The sequence below is a fragment of the Leopardus geoffroyi genome, chromosome D3 (genome assembly GCF_018350155.1).
Source record: "Leopardus geoffroyi isolate Oge1 chromosome D3, O.geoffroyi_Oge1_pat1.0, whole genome shotgun sequence".
In the NCBI taxonomy this organism is placed as follows: Eukaryota; Metazoa; Chordata; class Mammalia; order Carnivora; family Felidae; genus Leopardus; species Leopardus geoffroyi.
In genome coordinates this window covers 27,756,616-27,777,726 of record NC_059339.1, presented here as the reverse complement: position 1 = coordinate 27,777,726, position 21,111 = coordinate 27,756,616, and the positions used below count along the sequence as shown (strand labels likewise).

Sequence of the window (21,111 nt, the reverse complement as noted above, 5' to 3'; positions counted from 1 at the left end):
GCACCTTTTTGGAACTTAGAAGCCCCTAAGTGTGTGGTGCTATGGCTCACGATGGCACCGGAGGCTCTGAATAAGCCCAAAAGATCCTTTGCACCTTACATTCCCATCACATAGGCAACAGTTTAAAAGGCCCCATGAGCAAACAATTCCAAAGAAAGTAGGAAGTGAGCCAGTGTTACAGGTTCTAAGTTGGAGGATGTGTGGTATGGAGTAGGCAGAGAAGGACAGTGTGTCAAATGAAGACACAGAACAGGCAGTTGGGATGTGCTGGTGCTTCATGGCAGGCGACCCACCCGACCACGCTTCTTCCTACCCTAGCTGCCCACTACCACCATCTGGCTTAGGCCCCAGCCCTGGAAATTCTGGTCCAGAAACTGTGGGGTGGAGTCTGAAATAGGGATTTTTAACAAGCCACACAGTGACAGGAAAGCTCCACTTCTAAGCAATGCTCAGCTTCCATCAGGAAGCTGGTTGCAATGGTTGTGGCCACTGCGATGGGGAAGGTGTGGTCTGGCTCCTCTTCCCGAGCCTGCAGGGAGGAAAGCATGGAACCTGAGAGACCACTCACTTGCCAACTGCCATCTGGTCTTCCTTCTAATGCCCAAGACTCATCAGAAATGCTCCCCTGGGGACAATGAAACCTTCAGGATGGGGAATAAATAAATCTCACTCTAACACTCTGCCCCACTCCCCAAAGAGCATATAAGCTCCATGAGGGTAAGCTTGAGGGCACGGATCTAAAAGCCTCAGGAGCTCATGGTCACGCTCACTTGCTTAATTATCAGGGTAGTGAAGGGACAGGAAGCTGGGGCTTGAGGAAGAAAAGGCTCTGGGATGGGAAATGCTCTCCATGTATTTTGATTTTCTGATCCCTGGTATAAGATATCAGAGTAAGATTCCTGGCTAGAGACAGAACATATCATATGTCACTTAAGAGCTGAATCTTACCAAGCTATCAGAAATGTTTTAAACCACATACAGTTAGGAAAACAATTTCAGATAGAACATTGAAACTAGACAACAAATGAGATTATATTCAATTTTCATGGAAGAAAATTAATTTTAAAATAATCTGTAAATTTACTCTAGGCTTCAGAAATTCACGTACTAATAACAATAGGAAGTGGGGCGCCTGGGTGGCGCAGTCGGTTAGGGGTCCGACTTCAGCCAGGTCACGATCTCGCGGTCCGTGAGTTCGAGCCCCGCATCGGGCTCTGGGCTGATGGCTCAGAGCCTGGAGCCTGTTTCCGATTCTGTGTCTCCCTCTCTCTCTGTCCCTCCCCCGTTCATGCTCTGTCTCTCTCTGTCCCAAAAAAATAAATAAATGTTGAAAAAAAAAAAAAAAGAACAATAGAAAGTATCAGTAATAAACACAAGAAGGTAAATTTCAAAAGAATTACAAAAATGAAGCAAGATGAGACTCAACTGCGGGCGGGGGTGCAGAGAGGGCACCTACTGGTGTTCTGATATCAAGACATACATGAACAAAGATAAAACAAAAACTGTGGGAGGGGCGCCTGGGTGGCTCGGTCCATTGAGGGTCTGACTTCAGCTCCGGTCATGATCTCGTGGTTCGTGAGTTCGAGCCCCGTGTCAGGCTGTGTTGACAGCTCGGAGCCTGGAGCCTGCTTCGAATTCTGTGTCTCCCTCTCTCTCTCTGCCCCTTCCCTGCTCATGCTCTGTCTCAATCTCTCAAAAATAAACATTAAAAAAAATTTTTTTTTTCAAAAACTGGGGGAAGATGCCATCCCTCTCACCCCCTACTAGAGAAGAATGGGCAACACTAATGTCAGCTGAACTGGGAGGTTCAAGAAATCCAAAGCTCAGTTTATTGATTACTAGTTATCAGATAAACTCTCAACTTGCTATCAAGTTAAGCTCACCAAAGAGCAGAAGAGACAACCTCCTTTGCATAATTCTAACCAACAAGAAGAAGTGATTGTAAGGCAGAAGTGAGAGAAACCAAGACAAACAAACAAGCAAGCAAGCCCTGTAATCTCCAGGGAATGCTAGGCAGCGTTTCTCAACAGGGTGGCATAGGCATCCAGATAGGACTCTGCACTTGACCATCCTGAGCCCAGTCCATTACATGCCAAGCATTGTGACACCACCCCACCCTCGTTTCCCAATATCCTCTAGAGCCCCAGCTGCTGAGAACCACTGGCATCATTGGTAGCCAGGATGCTAAAAGTCCTGCATTGCATAAGCAGGTCCTCCAGATAAGAACTGCTTGGCCCAAAATGCCAATCACACCCCACCAAGGGGAACAACTTGAAGAGGATGGATTCTAGTCATTCAGAGAAAAGACAGGTTCATCTGAAGGTCTGAGATTGGAAAAGGCAAGATGACTCAAGAGGCTTAACAAACCCTCAAGCAAAAGTGCACCCCTATAACTGAGAATAATCCTCAGATGGAAGAACTGGGGAAGGAATTTAAAGAAACCAATGTAAATTCAAAGTTCAAATTCAAGGGGTGCCTGAGTGGCTTGGTCAGCCAAGTATCCAACTGTTGATTTCGACTTAGGTCATGATCTTGAAGTTTGTGAGTTTGAGCCCTGCGTAAGGATCCATGCTGACAGTGCGGAGCCTGCTTGGGATTCTCTCTCTCTCCCTCTCTCTCTGCCCCTCCTCCATGTGCTCATGCTCTCTCTAAATAAACTTAAAAAATTTTTTTAAGTTCAAATCAAAAGGATATTACAAATGATGTGAAAAAAGGGACCTGACAAAGGAAAACTGTGAGTGGCCCGGCTCTAGAACAGAGTCAGGAAGACGAAAGCCAAAAACGACAGGAGCTTACAAAATAAGGCCACAAAAGTTTGTTTCAGTTCTACTAGGAGCAAGAAGCTGTCCTGGGTCAGCTGCTCCAGGCTGATGGCGCCAGTACTGACAAACCAAGAGAAGAGTGCGAGGGAAAGCAGAACCAGCCAGTGAGCTCATTCCTTCTCCCAGTAGGAGACAGCAGGCTTCCCACCCAGAGCAAGTGATGAGGGAGAAAGACAGCAATGCTTCTCAAAATGAGGTCCATTTCTGAGCCCAGAGGTGGATCTCAGTGTATTGAGGGAACCTGAAAGAGCCTGGGTATGCTGCCCAGCTCTTCAAAAAGAGAAAAGTCCACTGCCCAGACTATAGCCCAGAGAGCTTGATGCCCATGCCAGGCAGGAGTGTGGCACAGTCCAGAAACAGACTACTGCCTAACAATTCTGCAGGCACTAACAGGAGACAGCCCTGGCCCTGCACAGAAGCCTCGGCTTATCCCTGAGAGGACAGCAGGAGTCAGCTATACACAGTGAGCTCTTGGTCACATAACTCCAGTGTATGCATCCAAGTTCAGGCAAAGTAGTTAACAGTCACCCCCCCCCGCCCCCCCCCACTTCTCTGGAGATCTATGCTGGTGCCTGGAAAAGCAACCATTCAAAATCTCCCAGGGCAACCCTCACGCAGCACTGACAGAGAACCCTTCAGGAGCCAGCGATTCTCAGCTAGCTGTGGCCATGGTCCTCTTTAAGAAATCCATTCAGCAGACAGATGGGGGCGCCTTTAAGTATCCCACTCTTGATTTCTTCTTTTTTTTTTAAATTTTCTTTTTTTCAACGTTTATTTATTTTTGGGACAGAGAGAGACAGAGCATGAACGGGAGAGGGGCAGAGAGAGAGGGAGACACAGAATTGGAAACAGGCTCCAGGCTCTGAGCCATCAGCCCAGAGCCTGACGCGGGGCTCGAACTCACGGACCGCGAGATCGTGACCTGGCTGAAGTCGGATGCTTAACCGACTGTGCCACCCAGGCGCCCCTCTTCTTTTTTTTTTTTAAATGTTTACTTATTTTTGAGAGACAGAGTCAGAATGTGAGTGGGTTAGGGGCAGAGAGAGAGGGAGACACAGAATCTGAAGCAGGCTCCAGTCTCCGAGCCGTCAGCACAGAGCCCGATGTGGGGCTCGAACTCACAGAGTGTGTGAGATCATGACCTGAGCCGAAGTCGGACACTCAACCGACTGAGCCACCCAGGCGCCCCTCCCACTCTTGATTTCGGCTCAGGTCATGATCTCACAGTTTCATGAGTTCAAGCCCCACGTTGGGCTCTGTGCTGGCAGCATGGAGCCTGAGACACTCACTCTCTCTCTCTCTCTCTCTCTCTCTCTCTCCCCCTCCCCCACTTGCACTCTGTCTCTCACAAAATAAATAAAAACTTTAAAAAAAATAATAAGAAAACAAGAAACGTATGCAATCACCCCATGTGTCTGGGAAGCAGCTGGGAGCCAAGTTTGGCTGGAGTCTTAACTAACATTAGGGGACTCTCAATTAAGAGTGTACCCATGGGGCGCCTGGGTGGCTTGGTCGGTTAAGCGTCGGACTTCGGCTCAGGTCATGATCTCACGGTCCGTGAGTTCAAGCCCCGCGTCGGGCTCTGTGCTGACAGCTCGGAGCCTGGAGCCTGGTTCAGATTCTGTGTCTCCCTCTCTCTCTGCCCCTCCCCTGTTCATGCTGTCTCTCTCTGTCTCAAAAATAAATAAACGTTAAAAAAAATTAAAAAAAAAAAAAAAAAAAAAAAAAAGAGTGTACCCAAAGGCCCAGGGGGAATTGTTCAACAACCACATGCAGAGAGATGGGGCAGAGAGGGAGTGTGGAGGGAGAAAACCTGACTTGTGCTGAGGCCTCATTCTAGACTTGCAGAAACAGTCTCCTGAGTAAGGCTGGGCACCTATGCCAGGGGATCTCCCAGTGACTGTGAGCTGCACTCCTGCTTAAGAACTACCATGCCCATCCAATCCTGTCTTTTAGAAAGGAAGATCCTGAAGCCCTGATTAATTCAGTGTCATTTCCATGACTAGAAATAAGCTCCTAAAAGAGCTAACACCTCCCACTAAGCCAGGCACACAGAAGCAACGTAAGGAATCCTTCCAGCTGCAACAAGTTTGTGGTAATAGAAACCCAGAAATCTTCCTGAACTTTTTTTTAAAAAAGTGAATGCTGGGCACCTGGGTGGCTCAGTTGGTTAAGTGTCCAACTTTGGCTTGGGTCATGATCTCACAGTTCATGGGTTGGAGCCCCACGTCGGACTCTGTGCTGACAGCTCAGAGCCTGGGGCCTGCTTCCGATTCTGTGTCTCCCCCTCTCTCTGCCCCTTCCCACTCATGCTCTTTCTCTCTCTCTCAAAAATAAACATAAAAAATAAATTTAAAAAAAAAGAAAAAGAAAAACATAAGGCAGAGGAGTTGCTAAGAACACATCACCACCACACTCCTCTTAGGCGGGCAATAGCTTAGTGTCACCACTTACAAAATCCCAACAATAAACAAATGGAGAGATGCCAGGGAAGAGGTCATCTTCTAGGAAAGAGCATTATTTCTGGGGACAACCTCCAGAAATGAAGATGCTAGGGAAAGTGCGTACCTTCGGTGTAGGAGGCATACACCAAAAGCAGCCATGTGAAAAGCAGGAGCAAGACTCTGAGAGAGAAGCGTGAGAGGTGGTTGGTCACAAGAACATTCTGCAGTGTTTACAACAGACAGCACACAGAATAAGACTGGAAGCTCACAGACACTCAGAGATGGACAAGTCAGGCATATTAGCTTCTTACAGATGGTAAAGCTGAAGTTCACAGAAGCCCAAATCACAGACCCTTTATAGGGTAGGGCCAGGGCCAGGACCAGAAGCAAACCTAGAATCTCTCTCAGCCACACAAAGCAATAGGTGAGGGTGGCAAGGGGTTCCACTAGAAACAGGCAATGCAGGGGCTCTTATTTCTTCAACAAGATACTTGCAGAGCTTAGCTTCCCAAAATTTATAACGACAAAAGCATGAACATATATAGCGTTTGCCCTAGCCCTTCACATAACATAAGTGTTTATGCCGTGCAAGGAACATTTCTAGGCCTGTCTTGTCCAGACAAAGTGAAACCTGGCAGATGGAGCTGCATGTCTAAGGGGAAGTTACACAAACCTGCCTTAAATCTAAGTACAGGGATGCCTGGGTGGCTCAGCTGGTTAAGCGCCCAACTCTTGATATCAGCTTGATCGTGAGATCAAGCCCCAAGCCAGGTTCCGTGCTAAGCGTGGAGCCTGCTTGGGATTCTCTCCCTCCCTCTCTCTTTCTCTACCCCTTCCCCTGCTCACACACACACATTGTCTCTCAAAATAAATAAATAAGCTTTTTTTTTTAATCTAAGTACAGTGTAGATCTCAAATACCAGCTACACAACTGGGAGGACATTAGTTATTTGAAAAAGCCTCTTCCTGCTTTTTTGTGTGACGGTAGCCAAGTACCTAATTTTGACAGATACGTGCTTTCCAAGCTCACACAAAGCAATCAGTGGCAAGGATACTAAATCATGACTTTAATTCAAAATACTGTAGGAGTGCCTGGGTGGCTAAGTTGGTTGAGTGTCCAACTTCCACTCAGGTCATGATCTCGCGGCTCATGGGTTTAAGCCTGGCATCAGGCTCTGTGCTGACAGCTCAGAGCCTGGAGCCTGCTTTGGATTCTGTGTCTCCCTCTCTCCCTGCCCCTCCCCTGCTTGCATGCTCTGTCTCTCAAAAATGAACAGTTAAGAAAAAAATTATATCAAAATACTGTATATCTAAACATAAGGTTTCAGAGCCCCGCAAATATGATTCTCTTATTTCAATTAATAGTTAGCAAAGGAGGCAGGACCCACAGAAACACATCACCCCTTCCACGGGTCGGCAGTATACCATCTTACACTTAGTTATTTTCACAACTAACATATTTAACTACTATCACAACTCTATGAAGTAGTTTTATCATCCTACTGCAGAAATCAGGACACTGAGGCTCAAGGTGATGGCACAAATGAGTCCGTGATAGAAGTTAAGATCTGAACTTGACCACAGCACACTGATCCAGGATGGTGGGCCACTTGTCAAGAGGTCATTCTAAGAGGGTATGGCTGAAGAGAACACTCAGTACAAGCTTATAGGCATACACTGCCCACACACCTCTGGGCAAGCATGGCCCAGGCCCAGCTGAGTGGACTCTGATGCCAGCTCCACACAGTCAGCTTCCGGATGTCAGCCTGGCTCCTGGAATATGTTTCTGTCTCCATATGAACATGGTTGTACATGGCATTCTTGAGTCCAGCACCCCAGCACAAGTGACTGGAATGGGAACCACGTGTGTAAAACACATGGCAGATCTCCTTCTGTAAGGTTAGCTTTCCTGAGCTGAGCTTTCTTAACAAGATGTACACTGGTGTGAAGGAGATATTTTACAAACCATGTCAGAAAGCACTCAGAGGCTGTTCAACTTCTGAGTCGTACCCATTCCCTGATCCTGTGATAGAATCAGGCACCATCCTCACTCAGAAAGACAGAACACCACCATGAGCACTAGATTTGACATTACTGACTTGCTTGCAAATGTGCCTGCTGGGCTAGGGACTGTGAAAACAGCATTTGCCTCTGCTGCTGAACTATGTTGGCAAAAAAGCAGAAACAAAATCTGATAAGATCATGAAGTAAAGAAACTATAATCAATACAGACCTGAAATTATTACAAACTGAACAAAAAACCCACCACCTGACCTGAAATGAATTCCCCTCCTCTCCACCTTGTTCCTCCTTAAAAACCAAAAGCAGCCATGTGAGCAGGAGCAAAACCCTGAGAACAGGGAGGCCTGGGCAATGAGTGTGCCCAGTGCCACTGCCAGCCTGTGGGTGGTACCCCCGCCCCAAGCCTCAGCCTCTTGTCTGTTAAGGGTGTTCCTCTCAGCTCTGGAATTCTAAAGAGACTGTGGCGAGGGCCAGGAGCAAAAACGGATCAGCCACCAGAAGCAACCTCTCTTAACTTTCTGCTTCAGGGCTGAAAGAGAAGACAAAAAGCAACAATTTTATTTCTGGGACTGCAACTACTTCTTCAAAGTATTTCTTGCAAACTCCCACCCCTTACTGCCAGCTCAGCATCTTTCCGTGCCTTCCACAGCACCTGAACTCATCTTTGGACACAGTGACGGTCACTGCACGGCACATACATGAAGGATACGAAGAGATAATGTAAGTGTGAGATTCAGAGATACCGGAAAGACAAAATTTTGAATTCAAGAGCTTTTTAATTTTGTTGGAAAAAGTAAACATTTTTTGAACAAAGACACATTCACACAGCTGCCTCAAGAAACTTCTTGCTAATCCTAAGGAACAGGTTATTTCAAAAGGCAGAAGAGCAGGGTGGGAAAGAGAATGGGCTCTGCCTGGGTAATGAGGTCGTGTCCAGGCATGGTCCAATCCACCTTTTCAGTACCATCTCCAAGCCCCTACCCTCCTGCCAGGCTGCTCTGTCATTGCCCTGGGATATGTTTTGCTCACTCCCGATAATAACGATCTATGTGTATCTAACACTTAGGATATGCTAAGCACTCTCTGGAGCATGTGACATATACTAACTCATTTCACTTTCGCACACAGATGAAGTAACTAAAGCACAGAGATTAAGTAATTTGCCCAAGTTCCCACAACTAAGATATGGCAGGCCCAGTACACAACCTCCAGAACCTGAGCTCTTAACCAGGATACCATATTCTCTCTCCCAATAGCTTTGAATGAAACACCCTTTCCTCCCCACTTTTTATTGGGGTGAGGGTTAGGTTTACCTATGCCCTCAAGAACAGACAGATAGGATGAGACTGGCTAGGGGAAACCCAGAGGCAAAGGCTCTCACATGTGAGCAGCCTGCTGCTTCTCCTGGATGTTACAGCTGAGGATACATCTGACCCCCTCAACTGAAAGGCCCAGACATCTCTATGCCACCTGTCCTTAAACTCATCAGCATCACCTTCTGCAATGCCCCTTCATGGAGAGACAAGTCTTCAGCGTCTGGCCAGAGAATGTAGCCCTGTAGGGAAGACGGAAAGAGGGAAAGCTCATAGTTCTGGAGGGCCAGGTGCACTGGATATACCAACCTAGGGTAAAACCAGGCCACTTACCCAGCGCTTCTGGAAAGTGCCTCAGGGCTGGACTAACTGAAACCAAAGGAAGGGACTGCACAAGGTCAGAAGCAGGCAGCTGTTTGGGGGGGGGGGGGGGGGAGTGAACTGTCACTGCGGTTCCCCAGGGCATCTCTCCTAGCCACCACCCACATCCATTTTGAGGGATGAGAGCTACTAAACCTTACTGGCTGCCAGGCACCCCTTCTCCAACAGCCCAAACCCTTGCCTATGCTTCAAGGGCCAGACCAAGTTCCACCTTCTTCTCAATGTCAGAGGATCTTTCCCCTTATACTCCATTATTCAGCTGGCAAACATCCAGCATACAGTGGACAGGCCAGAATTCCTTTGTTCTAGGCATATGCCATTTTTCTCCCTCACTGAGCTCCTCGAGTGCAGGGCTAAGAGGAGGTGCCTGTGAGTTGAGTCCTAAAGGACAAGAAATTACCCTGATGTAGAGAAAGGGCAGGGATACCAGGGCAGGGATACCCATCAAGAGACCCCGGGGTGCAGAGCATGTGTAGGGGATCCCACGGGCAAGTGCAGAGAGAAAAGACTCGCGAGATCAGACTTTGAAAGAACATGCTAAGGAATGTGGGGTTTTAAATACAGATCTCTGACCTCCCGAATTTAGCTCCAACCTCTGAGAGCAGAGCCTGAGCCCTGAGCATGTGTACCTCTCATGGACACACTGCCAGTTAAGAATCATGTGGGACTGAGGATAGACTGGTGAGGAATAAAAGGAAACTACCAAGGAGTCTACTGCAAGTGGCCCACCACAAATGGATGGCTTGAACTAAGGGAGTGGCAGAGAGGGTGGAGAAAGACAGGCAGAGGCCAGAGAGGATAAAGGCCTAGTGTAGCAGAATCTGGCAAGTGGCTAGATGTGGAATGAGGAGGCGAGGTGGGCTTCTCCAGGTTCTTCCTTGAGTGGCTGAGTAGACAAGTGGATCATTAACTGAGAAAGGCAAGACAAGAGAATCGTGGGGGCTGTGGGGACACAAGTTTGGACAACCACAGGTCTATATGCCATTCAAAGGGAACTTCTCCAGGCTGTTAGATACAAAGTCTGGGCTCAGGAGAGATATCTTGGGGTCCTCTAAACGTTAATCCCTAACTTCCTGTTGCAGTAAAGAAAATAGAAATCTCTCTTGAACATTTAGTGATACTTTTCAATGGAATGAGAATTTTCCAAGTTGATTTGGTACAATATACTGCTAATTTGACAAACTCTTTATAGAATTATAAAAAGGCCACAATAGGTCCACCAAGTACCCTCAGACAAATGTTTTTGCTCTAGTATATACCCTAAGAAAAGGTCCCAAATGTTGCAACAAACAAGTCCATTCTCTTTCCCAGGGCCTGTCCCAATTTTCTTTTAATAGGGAAACATTTACAATGAGCATCATTAAGGGAAGCTGAAATAGTCCGAACTTACTGGGATTTTACATTTAGAACAAAAAAAATACAATGTTTTTCTCAATTCCCTAAAACCAAGTGGATTCAGGACATTTATATTGGCATAACATCATCTGAAAAACTCCCCTCACCCTCTGACACACACCTACCGGACACACGTTCACAGCTCTATCGTGTTAATTACCCAACTTCAGAGAACAGAAACTTGTATTCAAAAGCAAACCGGTTTATTGCTTTTGAATTCCAAGGAAAGAACTATTATTAGTGACTCCTCTTACTTATTCACGTGTAGTTATGGACTGAAAGTACACCATTACAGAGTTCTGACTGAACATCATTTAAGTAGTATTAAAAGGTTGCTACAATCTCAATTCCTCATCTCAACAGTTACAGCATAATGACTGGCAAAATGTCACATACCCCCTTCTTAAATACACAACTTCCCCCACTGAGAAAAGCCCTTCTGGGAAGATACTTAGCTGGAGGGCCCCTAGGGGAGATGTGTGCAATTGAGAGGCTGAAAAGAAATGATCAGACTGCAATCAATTTCCTTAGCCACACCTACAGGTTTCACTTTTGTAGCTATTTCCCTTCCTGATAGAAGCAATGGTTACAATCTGGTTGTTACCATCAATGCTGAATTTGCTGCTTGCAAATTAAAATGTATTTAATGTTTTATTAACATTCTTTCCTAAAAAGGGTTCTGAAAAAGGCTAATCCTTTTGGCAAATGCTTTTTAAATTAAAGACTTTAGTCTATGGGGGAGGGGAAGAAAAAAAAAAGAGGTTGGAGAGGGAGAGAGCCAAAGCATAAGACACTCTTAAAAACTAAGAACAAAGTGAGGGTTAATGGGGAGTGGGAGGGAGGGGAGGGTGGGTGATGGGTATCGAGGAAGGCACCTTTTGGGATGATCACTGGGTGTTGTATGGAAACCAATCTGACAATACATTTCATATTTTAAAAAATAAAGACTTTATCATACTCACTTTGCCTAAAATAAGTTCTTAGCCAATATATGCAAATACTCTACTTTCAATAATGTATCTTATACAGTCCATGGTTACAAAGAAATCAGACTCTGAGTGTCCTGGAAAATAGTTTTTGAGGAAATCTAAAGTTCTTTAAGATGTAATTCATTTGATTATTCAGCATGTTTCTTTCATCATCAAAAACCCCTTTATTTCCACCCCCAGTATTGATCAATATGCACCAATAATTTGTTGTTGTTTTTAACCAGCTTAAACACGGACTCCCAGAGCCAGTGATCTAAGTCATTTAACCAGCATTCCTCTACTGAATTGAAAGAGTTTCCATCCACAACTCAAGAAACTACACAGTCCTCCATGTGTCCTTGGAGTAAGAAAAGAGGCATGGACTTTGGGATTTGAAACTAGGGAGATTTAACATCTTCTCTCCCCACACTGGTCTGCTTGCTACTCCACCTCAGGTAACACTCAACCTATCTAAGCCTCATAATTCTCTCATTTGTAAAATAAAGATGATAATATGCTAACTTAAAGTGTTAACGGAAAATAATTTATGTAAATGATCTAGCACTTAAAAGTACTTAGGGGAGCCTGGGCTAAGCTTCCAGACTCTTTGATTTCTGCTCAGGTCATGATCTTGCAGTTTGTGAGTTCAAGCCCAGCATCCAGCTCTGTGCTGACGGTGCAGAGCCTGCTTGGGATTCTCTCTCCTCTCTGTGCCTCTCTCTCTCTCTCACTCTCCCTCTCAAAAATAAACACTAAAAAAATAAAAAATAAAATAAAGTACTTAATGTTACATGTTTGTTTGTTTTTTAATTTTTTTAAATGCTTATATTTTGAGAGCGAGAGACAGAGCACGAGTTGGGGAGGGACAGAAAGAGAGGGAGACACAGAATCTGAAGCAGGCTCCAGGCTCTGAGCTGTCAGCACAGAGCCCAATACAGGGCTTGAATCCCCAAACTGTGAGATCATGACCTGAGCTGAAGTTGGATGCTTAACTGTTGGATGCTTAACCCCAGGTGCCCCATACATGTTCTTTCTAAGCTCCAATTTTTCGAAACATAAAAATAATTTAAAAACCATAGGAACTCCCCTCTCAGAGCTCTGGAAGCCTGGGAACCCCAAATTAGGTCAACTTGGGTAGACTAGGGGATACCAAGATGAATTGGGTCAAGATTCCTGTCCTTAAGGAACTCAGAACTCTGTAGGAAAGGCAAGTCTAACACAAATGTGATTGGGACAAGTGCTCAAAGAGAAACATAAAGAAAGCACTGTGGTCACACAAAGGAGGAAACAACTTATTCTGAAGGGGTTTGGGGGAGAAGGCCTCACAGAGTAACTAGCATTGGAATTGGACCTAGGACTTCCATGAAAGGGAGGAGAGGCAAGGGGAAGGTAGCCTTTCTCAGGTAGATCAAACAGCATGTGCAAAGGACACCACATAGCAAGTAAGTAAGAAGAGCAGGGGGCTCTGGAGTCAGAACTTGAGTGAGGTCACAGCTCACCCTCCCTAGCTAAGAAAATTGGGGCAACCCAACGAATCCCTCAGCATTCCATTTTCTCACCTACAAAATGGGAATAATAATGTCTACTTTCAGGGAGGATTAAACATGATCATGAACGCGAAGTACAGGGCAGCACAAAGTAAAAGCTTACAAAAAAAAAAAAAAAAAAAAAGGTAGCTATTATGATTTGCAAGGGTAGTGGGAAAACAAGGGGCAGGAGGTGAGGCTAAACAGATTACTTTCAGCCAGCCTAGGAAGGGTCTTGCATGCCAAATAAGAAGTTAGGATTGACTGCTGAGGACTGTAAGATCAGAGAGGTTTTCAATAGGAATGAAAGGATTAAAAATTTGCTTTAGAAAAAGAACTTTGGTGTCCAAGAAGGGGAGTCAGAAAAACTCAGTATGTACTTGGAAAAGCATCTGAGAGATGAGGGTATGGATTCAGGTAATTTCGGTAAGATTAGGAAGAAAGGCACACACACTCAACTCTCTCTAAAGTAAAATCCACAAGGCTTAATGGGTGACTGCATTTGGGGAGAAGAGTACAGAAATAAGTGAATAACAGTCCTCTCATCTGGATGACTGGGTGAATGGTGGTGTCACCGCAGAAAAGAGATGAGAAGTTTGGAATCTGCTGACTGTTCTTTTGTGCCCACTTCTAACCCAGTTTTATGAAGTTAAACGTCGTCTCCAGCCCTTACTGAACAAAAGAAATGTTCCCAGGGAGGGAGGGCCCAGAAGCTGTGACTCCAAGTTCAACGTCTAGTTCCAACAAGCACCGCTCTGCCCAAGAGGAATCCTAGCTCTTTATCTCCTCTCAGGAAATCAGCTCCTGCTCTTTTTTATTTCCGGCTCGATGCAACCCGGCAGCACTACCGGGGCGCCAGCTCACAAATCTTGGCGAGGTCGGCTTCGGAGGGCGCCGGCAAACATACTCGGGAAAGAACTAAGCCAGTTTAGCATCTGTAATCCTCACCAAAGGAGCCACTTAACAAGAAGGCACCCGCTGCATTCAAGATACAAAGTACCAAGTTATTTTTATAAACTTTGGCCGGTTTGAGCTCGAACGATTGAAGCCAACCCCCACCCCCAAAATGGCAATTTTGCTTCAGCAAGGAAAGGAGATCCGGATGACTAGAAGTGGTAGGTTGAAAAGGAGACGGGGAAGGAGAACCGCGCTGCAAATGCGGCCGACCCTACGCCTTCCTGGAGTTGGAACTTACCCGCTGTGTGACTCTGCAGTCACAAGGCGACAGTTTGCTAGGACCCAGCACAATTTCAAACGACCCACCAACAAACTGACCTAACTTTTGTCGCCCGACCTCCTCCTTCCTTCCCCAGCCCAAGCCTCCCGGCCTCCGGAGCTGCGACCCGGCCGAAAGAGGCACCAAACCCAGTGCGCTGCGGCCCAGGGCGGGGCGGCTCCGCGGCGCGGGCTCCCGGCCGGAGCTCCGGCGCTCAGGCCTTCCCCGCGGGCGCCCGGTTCGGGACCTCCCGGCCGGGCCCCCACATCAACACCGCTCTGGGTCCGGGAGTCCGCCGCCACTAGGAGGACCCTGCCCGGTTCCGGGCGGAGGACGGTGTGGACGCCCCGGGGCCAGGCGAAGGGGCCAGCGGCAGCTCCCAGCGCGGCCTGACGCTCCCGCCCAGGCTGCGGCCTAGGCGGCCCCGTTAGCTCCCCCAGCCCGCGTGCGGTCCGGAGGGGCGGTGGGACCACGTAGAAGCGGGAGACCGAGCGGCGGCGCCCCGAGGAGTCCCAGCCCGCCGCGGGGACCCCGGGCCCGGGACGCCGCACCTCCCTGCCCGGCCGGCGCCGGAGAATGGCTTTTACCTTCATCAGCCTCCTGCTGGCCGCCATCTTGGATCTGGTGCTGCTACTTCCCCAGAATGCATCGCGGCCGGCCGGGCGACTGGAGCCCCCGCACTTCCTGGAGCGGGGGAGGGGCGGGCCGGGCACTCCCCGACGTGCGAAGTGCCTACTGTGTGCTGGCCACGGTGCTGGGTGAACACAGGTGAACGGGTCTGGCGGAAACCTTGCCTTTACGGGCCGTCCAATCGGATGGAAATTACAAAGAGTGCTTGGCACACAGTAGGCGCACAATAAATAATGGCTGCATAAAATAAGATCATTGAATAACCAAGATTATTTCGGACACTGATAAGTACTGTGAAGAAAAGAAAACTGGGTGGTGGGAAAATGACTCTGGAGACCTACTTTTCCAATGAAAGCCTCACTGAGGAAATAGTATTAATAACACTGGAACCTACAGAGCGCAGCTCCCCCCTCCAGTGCTTCATTTTCCTTAGTCTTTGAAACCACCCTGTAATATGGTTATCATTAACAGCCCATCTCACAGAAAAAGCAAAGAGAAGGCCAATGATTTGCCCAAGGTCATGCAGCCAGCTAGGAGCAGAGGGTGAGCTGCTGGCTCCAGGGCCAACGCTGGAAACTGAAGGATGGGATAGAGCAGCTGAGAGGCTGGGAGGAGATTGTTTCAAGCAGGAGAAAAGGCGCTGGCAAAGGCCATGTGGCTGTCTAGATGGCCAGAATGGAGTAAGAAGTATTAGAAGGAACAAGGGAGGCAGGTGACAGACCGGGACAGCCTTACAGGAACAGAAGGGATTTGGCTTTTCTTCTATGCTCTGTGAGAGACCTTTGATGGATGTGTGTAGCAGCCACCTAGTCAGATAAAATGTTTAAGGAAAGTACTATGATTGAAGAATGGGGAATGGAGGGGGATAAGCAGGGGAGTAGGGGCCATTTGGAAGCCTGCTGTAGCCAATCAGGCAAAAGTGATAGTGGTTGGGACCTAGGGTGTCAGTGTAGGCAAGGAAAAAGGTACCATTTCAGTACACATTTAGGCCATGTGAAGGCATTTTTCTTCATTCTCAGAGCAATGAGTTTCCCATGAAAGGGGAGAAGAAGAAAGAACTGGAGATTTTGTAGCCTGGAATGGAGCCAGCCTTCCTCACAGTGTCCTGGGAGCCCAGGTTTGATATGGGTTGGGAGGGACGAGATGACAAGCCTCATGCCATCAAGATTCTGTTTGCCTTTTATCTCTCCCCAGGGCTGGCACACAGTGGGTGTTCAATAAACATTCAGCAAATGTGTGAGGGACTCCATTAGCCAGGTCCCTAGAGGCATGGGGGACTTGGAAGTCTGGCCTGGAGACTAACTCCATGATCATACTGTGTACACCGAACCTGGTGCTACATTGGCCCAGGTCAAAGAAAGACAGCTTTATTGGGAGCCTGCCCTGAAGAATTCCAAGGCAGTTGAAGAAGCACAGTGATTCCCTCAACCTGGACATGTGAAGCTGGCAATAGAAGGCGAGGTTCAGTGAGGGCAAATGAAAAAAGCTAGCCTTTGCTGCGGCATCTTCCTATTCCCCCACCATCACCTTGCAAGACGGCTCCCTTGCAGGTGAGGAGAGGTGGCACTCTAAGCAGCAGAGTGCCACTGTTAAACAAGCATACAATGTACCCAGTCCCAGTGGAAAAGGTACCTGGTCTTCGGGGCCCCTCTCCTACTCTAAAACCTTTATTTCTGCCCATGGCAAGCCTGGCTTCTGATCATGCCAGCTCCTTTCCACTCAGCTAACTCATGTTCATTCGGACCTGGCCTTCGTGTCACTTCCCTGAGCCTTCCATTAAAAGTGGCCTCTTCCGGGGCGCCTGGGTGGCGCAGTCGGTTGAGCGTCCGACTTCAGCCAGGTCACGATCTCGCGGTCCGTGAGTTCGAGCCCCGTGTCAGGCTCTGGGCTGATGGCTCAGAGCCTGGAGCCTGTTTCCGATTCTGTGTCTCCCTCTCTCTCTGCCCCTCCCCCGTTCCTGCTCTGTCTCTCCCTGTCCCAAAAATAAATAAACGTTGAAAAAAATAAATAAATAAAAGTGGCCTCTTCCTCCTCTTCCACTCCTCCTCCTCCTCCTCCTCCTCCCAGACTCCAGGCCATTCTGGATACAGCTTACCACATGCTGCTTCTTCTCCCAATCATCACAGGGTCCTGGATGCTCACCTGCTGGGTTCAGAGAGGTAGATAACAAGGTGGCACCTGCCCTCAAGCAGCTTGCAGCATCCTGGGGAGGCACCAAGGAAAACAACAGAATGTGGCAATGGTTTGGTGAAGTGTGGGAGCCCAGAGGAGAGGGCTGACAGTGACCAAGGGAGGGGCCAGGGATGGAAGGAGCTCCGGGACAGGCTGACTGTATGCCCAGCACTGGGCCCTGCACATTTATACCCACCACCAAGTTCATTGCCACCACAGAGCAGCGCTAAAATGTTCTGTTTCTCAAGGTAAGGAAACTGAGGCCCTGAGAATAGTAGCTCACCCTTCATCACCCATAGGAAGAGGGGCTCCAGAAGTTAGATTCTGATCTGGTTCATGCTGGTGAGGCTTTGCCTTGACCTCCTTCTGTTGGCCCAAAGCCTCATGTCCTACATTTCTCCCTTCCTAAGACCAGTGTTTCTGCCACACTATACCCCCTGCCTCTGCCCTTGCTACTTCCTTTGCCTGTAATGCCTTTGTCATTCCCTCCCCCCCATACTACCTTGTCCATCTGGCAAGTGCTGATCATTCTTAAGGACTCAGCTTACCATGGTGGCTCACTTGGGTGACCTGTCAGCCTGCTGTGTGCTGGGCTCCCAAGAGTGCAAATGCACAAGTGTTCTTTTTTTTTTTTTTTTAATGTTTATTTTTGAGAGAGAGAGACAGACACAGAGACAGAGAGAAACAGAGCATGAGCAAGGGAAGGGCAGAGAGAGAGGGAGACACAGAATCTGAAGCAGTCTCCAGGCTCAGAACTGTCAACACAGAGCCCAACATCGGGCTCGAACTCACAAACTGTGGGATCATGACCTGAGCTGAAGCTGGACACCCAACCGACTGAGCCACCTAGGCGCCCCACAAGTGTTCTATTGACTCCCCCAATGGCCCTTTGAGGTCAGAGCTGTTATCAGCCCCATTTACAAAAGAAGAAACTGAGGCTCAAGGGGTCAGTCAGCTCTTCAGCTCCCTGGCTGGTCAGAGGGTCAAGCCTGAGTCTGCTCTTGGACTGTGAGGGGGAAACCAAGGTCTGTTTGGGAGACTCAGCTGACCTAAAAGTCTCCTTCTTTCCCTTCTATTCTCCCTCTCAACCTCCCTCTTTCCTTCCATCCTTCCTTCAGTAAATCCCATTGGGGGTACTCTGTGCTTAATGAGTGAGGAAATTCACATGGTGTCTGGCCCTGCCTTGACCAGATTGGGTGCTCAACAAACATTTGAAGGACTGTCCCTGACCTAGGGCAATGGCCAAATGACTGGACAAAGGGTCTTGCCACTGGTGTCAGTAAGAAGTAGATCAGGACTTGTGCTTCAGGCTGCATAGGAAGGAGGGCAGCTGGAAGAGGTTCAGAGGGGAGAGAAGTGGAGACGGCAGAAAACAGAAGATAGGTCTGTCCCGGAAACAGTGGAGGGCTGGAACAGTGATGCTGTCAACGGTAATAGGGTCCTCAGGAAGCAGCAGACATTTGTCTGAAGGCTCAGGGATTACAATTACCCTCAGACTGCCAGAGCTCATGGGCCAGGCTATACTGGCACGAGTTCAGAGCCCAGACTTGGGTCACACAGGCCTAGGCCCAAGTCCTTATGTGACCCTGAGCAGTTTCCTCCTCTGGAGAGGACAGGGCCAGCCTCCGTGGCTAGTGAGGACTCAGGGCCAAGGCCAGCCCAGCATTCCGGGGAGCCCTAGCCAGAGAACTAAAAGGTGGCACATGCTTGTGTGCCCAGGAGGGCATGGAGCAGGCCAGAGATGGCTTTAGGGCCTGGGAAGTGGGGGCAGACAACAGCACGGGCCCTATCCAGGTACACAGCCCCATCCAGGAAGGGGCAGTCCTGGGGGTTCCAGGCCTTCCTACAACTCAGAGTAAGAAGACCTGGCTGGGCCTCTGCTGAGTGACCCTTCCTCTCTGAGCTCCAGTTTCTCTCTAGGCAACTGAGGACTGGGACACGATTGCCAAGAATCAATGCCAGAAGAGTATGGGCATGCCTTGAGCAGGGTGGGCATGGGAGAGAGCAGGTGTAGGCAGCCAGACCATAGAGGGCTGGGGGCTTTGCAAGGCCCTGCTGCCTGCAATCCGATGCCTAGGCAGCCCACCTGGGCTTTTAGGGAAGCCTGCTCTGGCAGAGCTCTTCACCCCATTGGCACCATAGCCCTCACTCACAGTCCCTGCCCACAATTCGAGCTCACTACACTCCTTTGCCATATCTATGTTTAACCTCAGGCTTTATCCCTTAGATTATAAGTTCCATGAGGACAGAAAGCACACCTGGCCTGTATGCCTCTGTCTTCTTCAGTCACGTATTTGTTGAGTACATACTATGTACTAGGCATTGTTCTAGACACGGAGGAGACATCAGAGAACAGATAGAAAACACATTTACCCAGGGGAGTCTGGCTGGCTCAGTTGGAAGAGCATGTGACTCTTGATCTTGGGATCATGAGTTAAAACCCCATGTTGGGTGTAGGGATTATTTACATAAATAAACTTTAAAAAAAAGGTTTAAACTTAAACTTAAGTTTAAACTTAAAAAAAAAAGTTTGGGTGGCTTGATTGGTTAAGCATCCGACTCCTGATTTTGGCTCAGGTCATGATCTCAGGGTTGTGGGATCAAGCCCCATGTCGAGCACTGAGCTCAGCATGGAGCCTGCTTGAGATTCTCTCTCTCTCCCTCTCTCTCTGCACCCCCTATTTCTCTCTCTCTCTCTCTCTCAAAATAAAATAGACATTAAAAAAAATATATGGGGCACCTGGGTGGCTCAGTTGGTTAAGCATCAACTCTTGATTTTGGCTCAGGTCAGGATCTCACAGTTCATGAGATCAAGCCCTGCATTGGGCTCCGCACTGATGCAGAGCCTGCTTGGGATTCTCTCTCCCTCTCTCTCTCTGCCCCTCTCCCTGCTCTCTCTCTCTCTCTCTCTTTCTCTCAAAATAAATACAATAAAAACATAATGAAAAATAAAAGGAAGGGAAAAAAAGAAAACGCACTGACCCAAAAACAAGGGATGTGGAGGGGAAGCTGGGGCTACAGGGGTCTGGAAGCTTAAAACCCTCCAGTGGTCTCTCTGGATGGAGCTGTCACCACTCACAAGGGCCAGGCAAGCTCTGTAAAGCTCTGGGCATGGGTGGCAGAGCTGAAACAGGGTCAGGCCAGGCTGGCAGAGGAGGGATGTGAAGAGATTGCCCGGGATCCCATACACATGACCTCATGGCCCAAAGGTCACAGACTGGTGCTGGGAGGAGAGGCAGCATGGAGTACAAGGCTAGTGATGTGGGGCAAACCAAGGTAAGGGGAACAGGTGCCTTCTCTCAGGGTCAGTGAAATCACTGGGTGTCAGGGCAATGTGTGTGCAGTTAATAGACAGGAGGGGCTCTAACCCAGAAGTTTTCAAACTTGCTTCTAGCAATATGCCTCTTTATTAAGCTAAAATCTTCCTTAGAACCTAAATAATGATACTAACAGTTGGATGTGCTCTGTTGAAGCAAGTAGGGACAGTGTTTCCCATTTAGCTCTGGGCACATTCCCCCACCCCCAACAATCCTACAGTATTTCTCAGGAACCTTGGGGCCCTAAGGAACCCAGTTTGAAAACCACCCATGTAATCAATCTCTTTTATATTATAGACAAGAAAGCTGAGACCCAGAGAATGCAGCTACATGGTCCATGCTCTCCCTGAGCTCAGAGTTGATGGGGCTGACAGGCAGGTCACTGGACAATCACTGAACAATGTGATGAGTGTGGGGATGGCAGAAGCCTGGCACTGGGGAAGCCCTGGTTTGCTCAACCACATTCCAGAATGCCTCTGACATGCCACAGGTGGTGCCAGCCCAGGCAGCAGTTGGATGGTGACTGTAGAGTTCCCAGAGACTCATCCAAGGGTCCTCCTCCTTGGCAGCAGCCTACCTTCCTGACCTGATTGATGGTACCACTCAAGGCTGCATCAAACATCCAGGCTGTGGAGCCCCACCCATTGCCCTGAAGTGACAATCCAGCTCTGCCGCAGCTGCCTATATGCCCTGGCAAGCCACCTTCTCCCACCAAGCCCCAGGTTCTCCTCTGTCAAACAGAACTGTAGTGGGGATTGCATGAAGAATCTCTACCTGTGGCTACCACATCCAGTGGCCCAGCACCACTTGAAGGGTAGAGCTGTCTCTCCATCTTGCCTACCCACTTGACCCCCATATCCACCTTGTTTCTCAAAAAGAACATTAGGAATCGCCATTCTCTGTTT

The 21,111-nt window shown here is 48.3% G+C and overlaps 1 protein-coding gene across 2 annotated transcripts in view; it reads right to left on the bottom strand.

Annotated features, from left to right (window-relative positions):
- The window catches only part of UBE2L3 (ubiquitin conjugating enzyme E2 L3), a 56,181-nt gene extending 41,380 nt beyond the window's left edge, over positions 1-14,801 (bottom strand). The window contains exon 1 of one of the 2 annotated variants that reach the window (XM_045457626.1): positions 14,675-14,801. In XM_045457626.1, coding sequence (XP_045313582.1) covers positions 14,675-14,701 — 27 coding nt within the window. In that variant the 5' untranslated portion in view covers positions 14,702-14,801. The remainder of the gene's footprint in view (positions 1-14,674) is intronic. The other variant, XM_045457627.1, reaches the window with a different exon arrangement.
- Between the last annotated feature and the right edge of the window lie 6,310 nt (positions 14,802-21,111).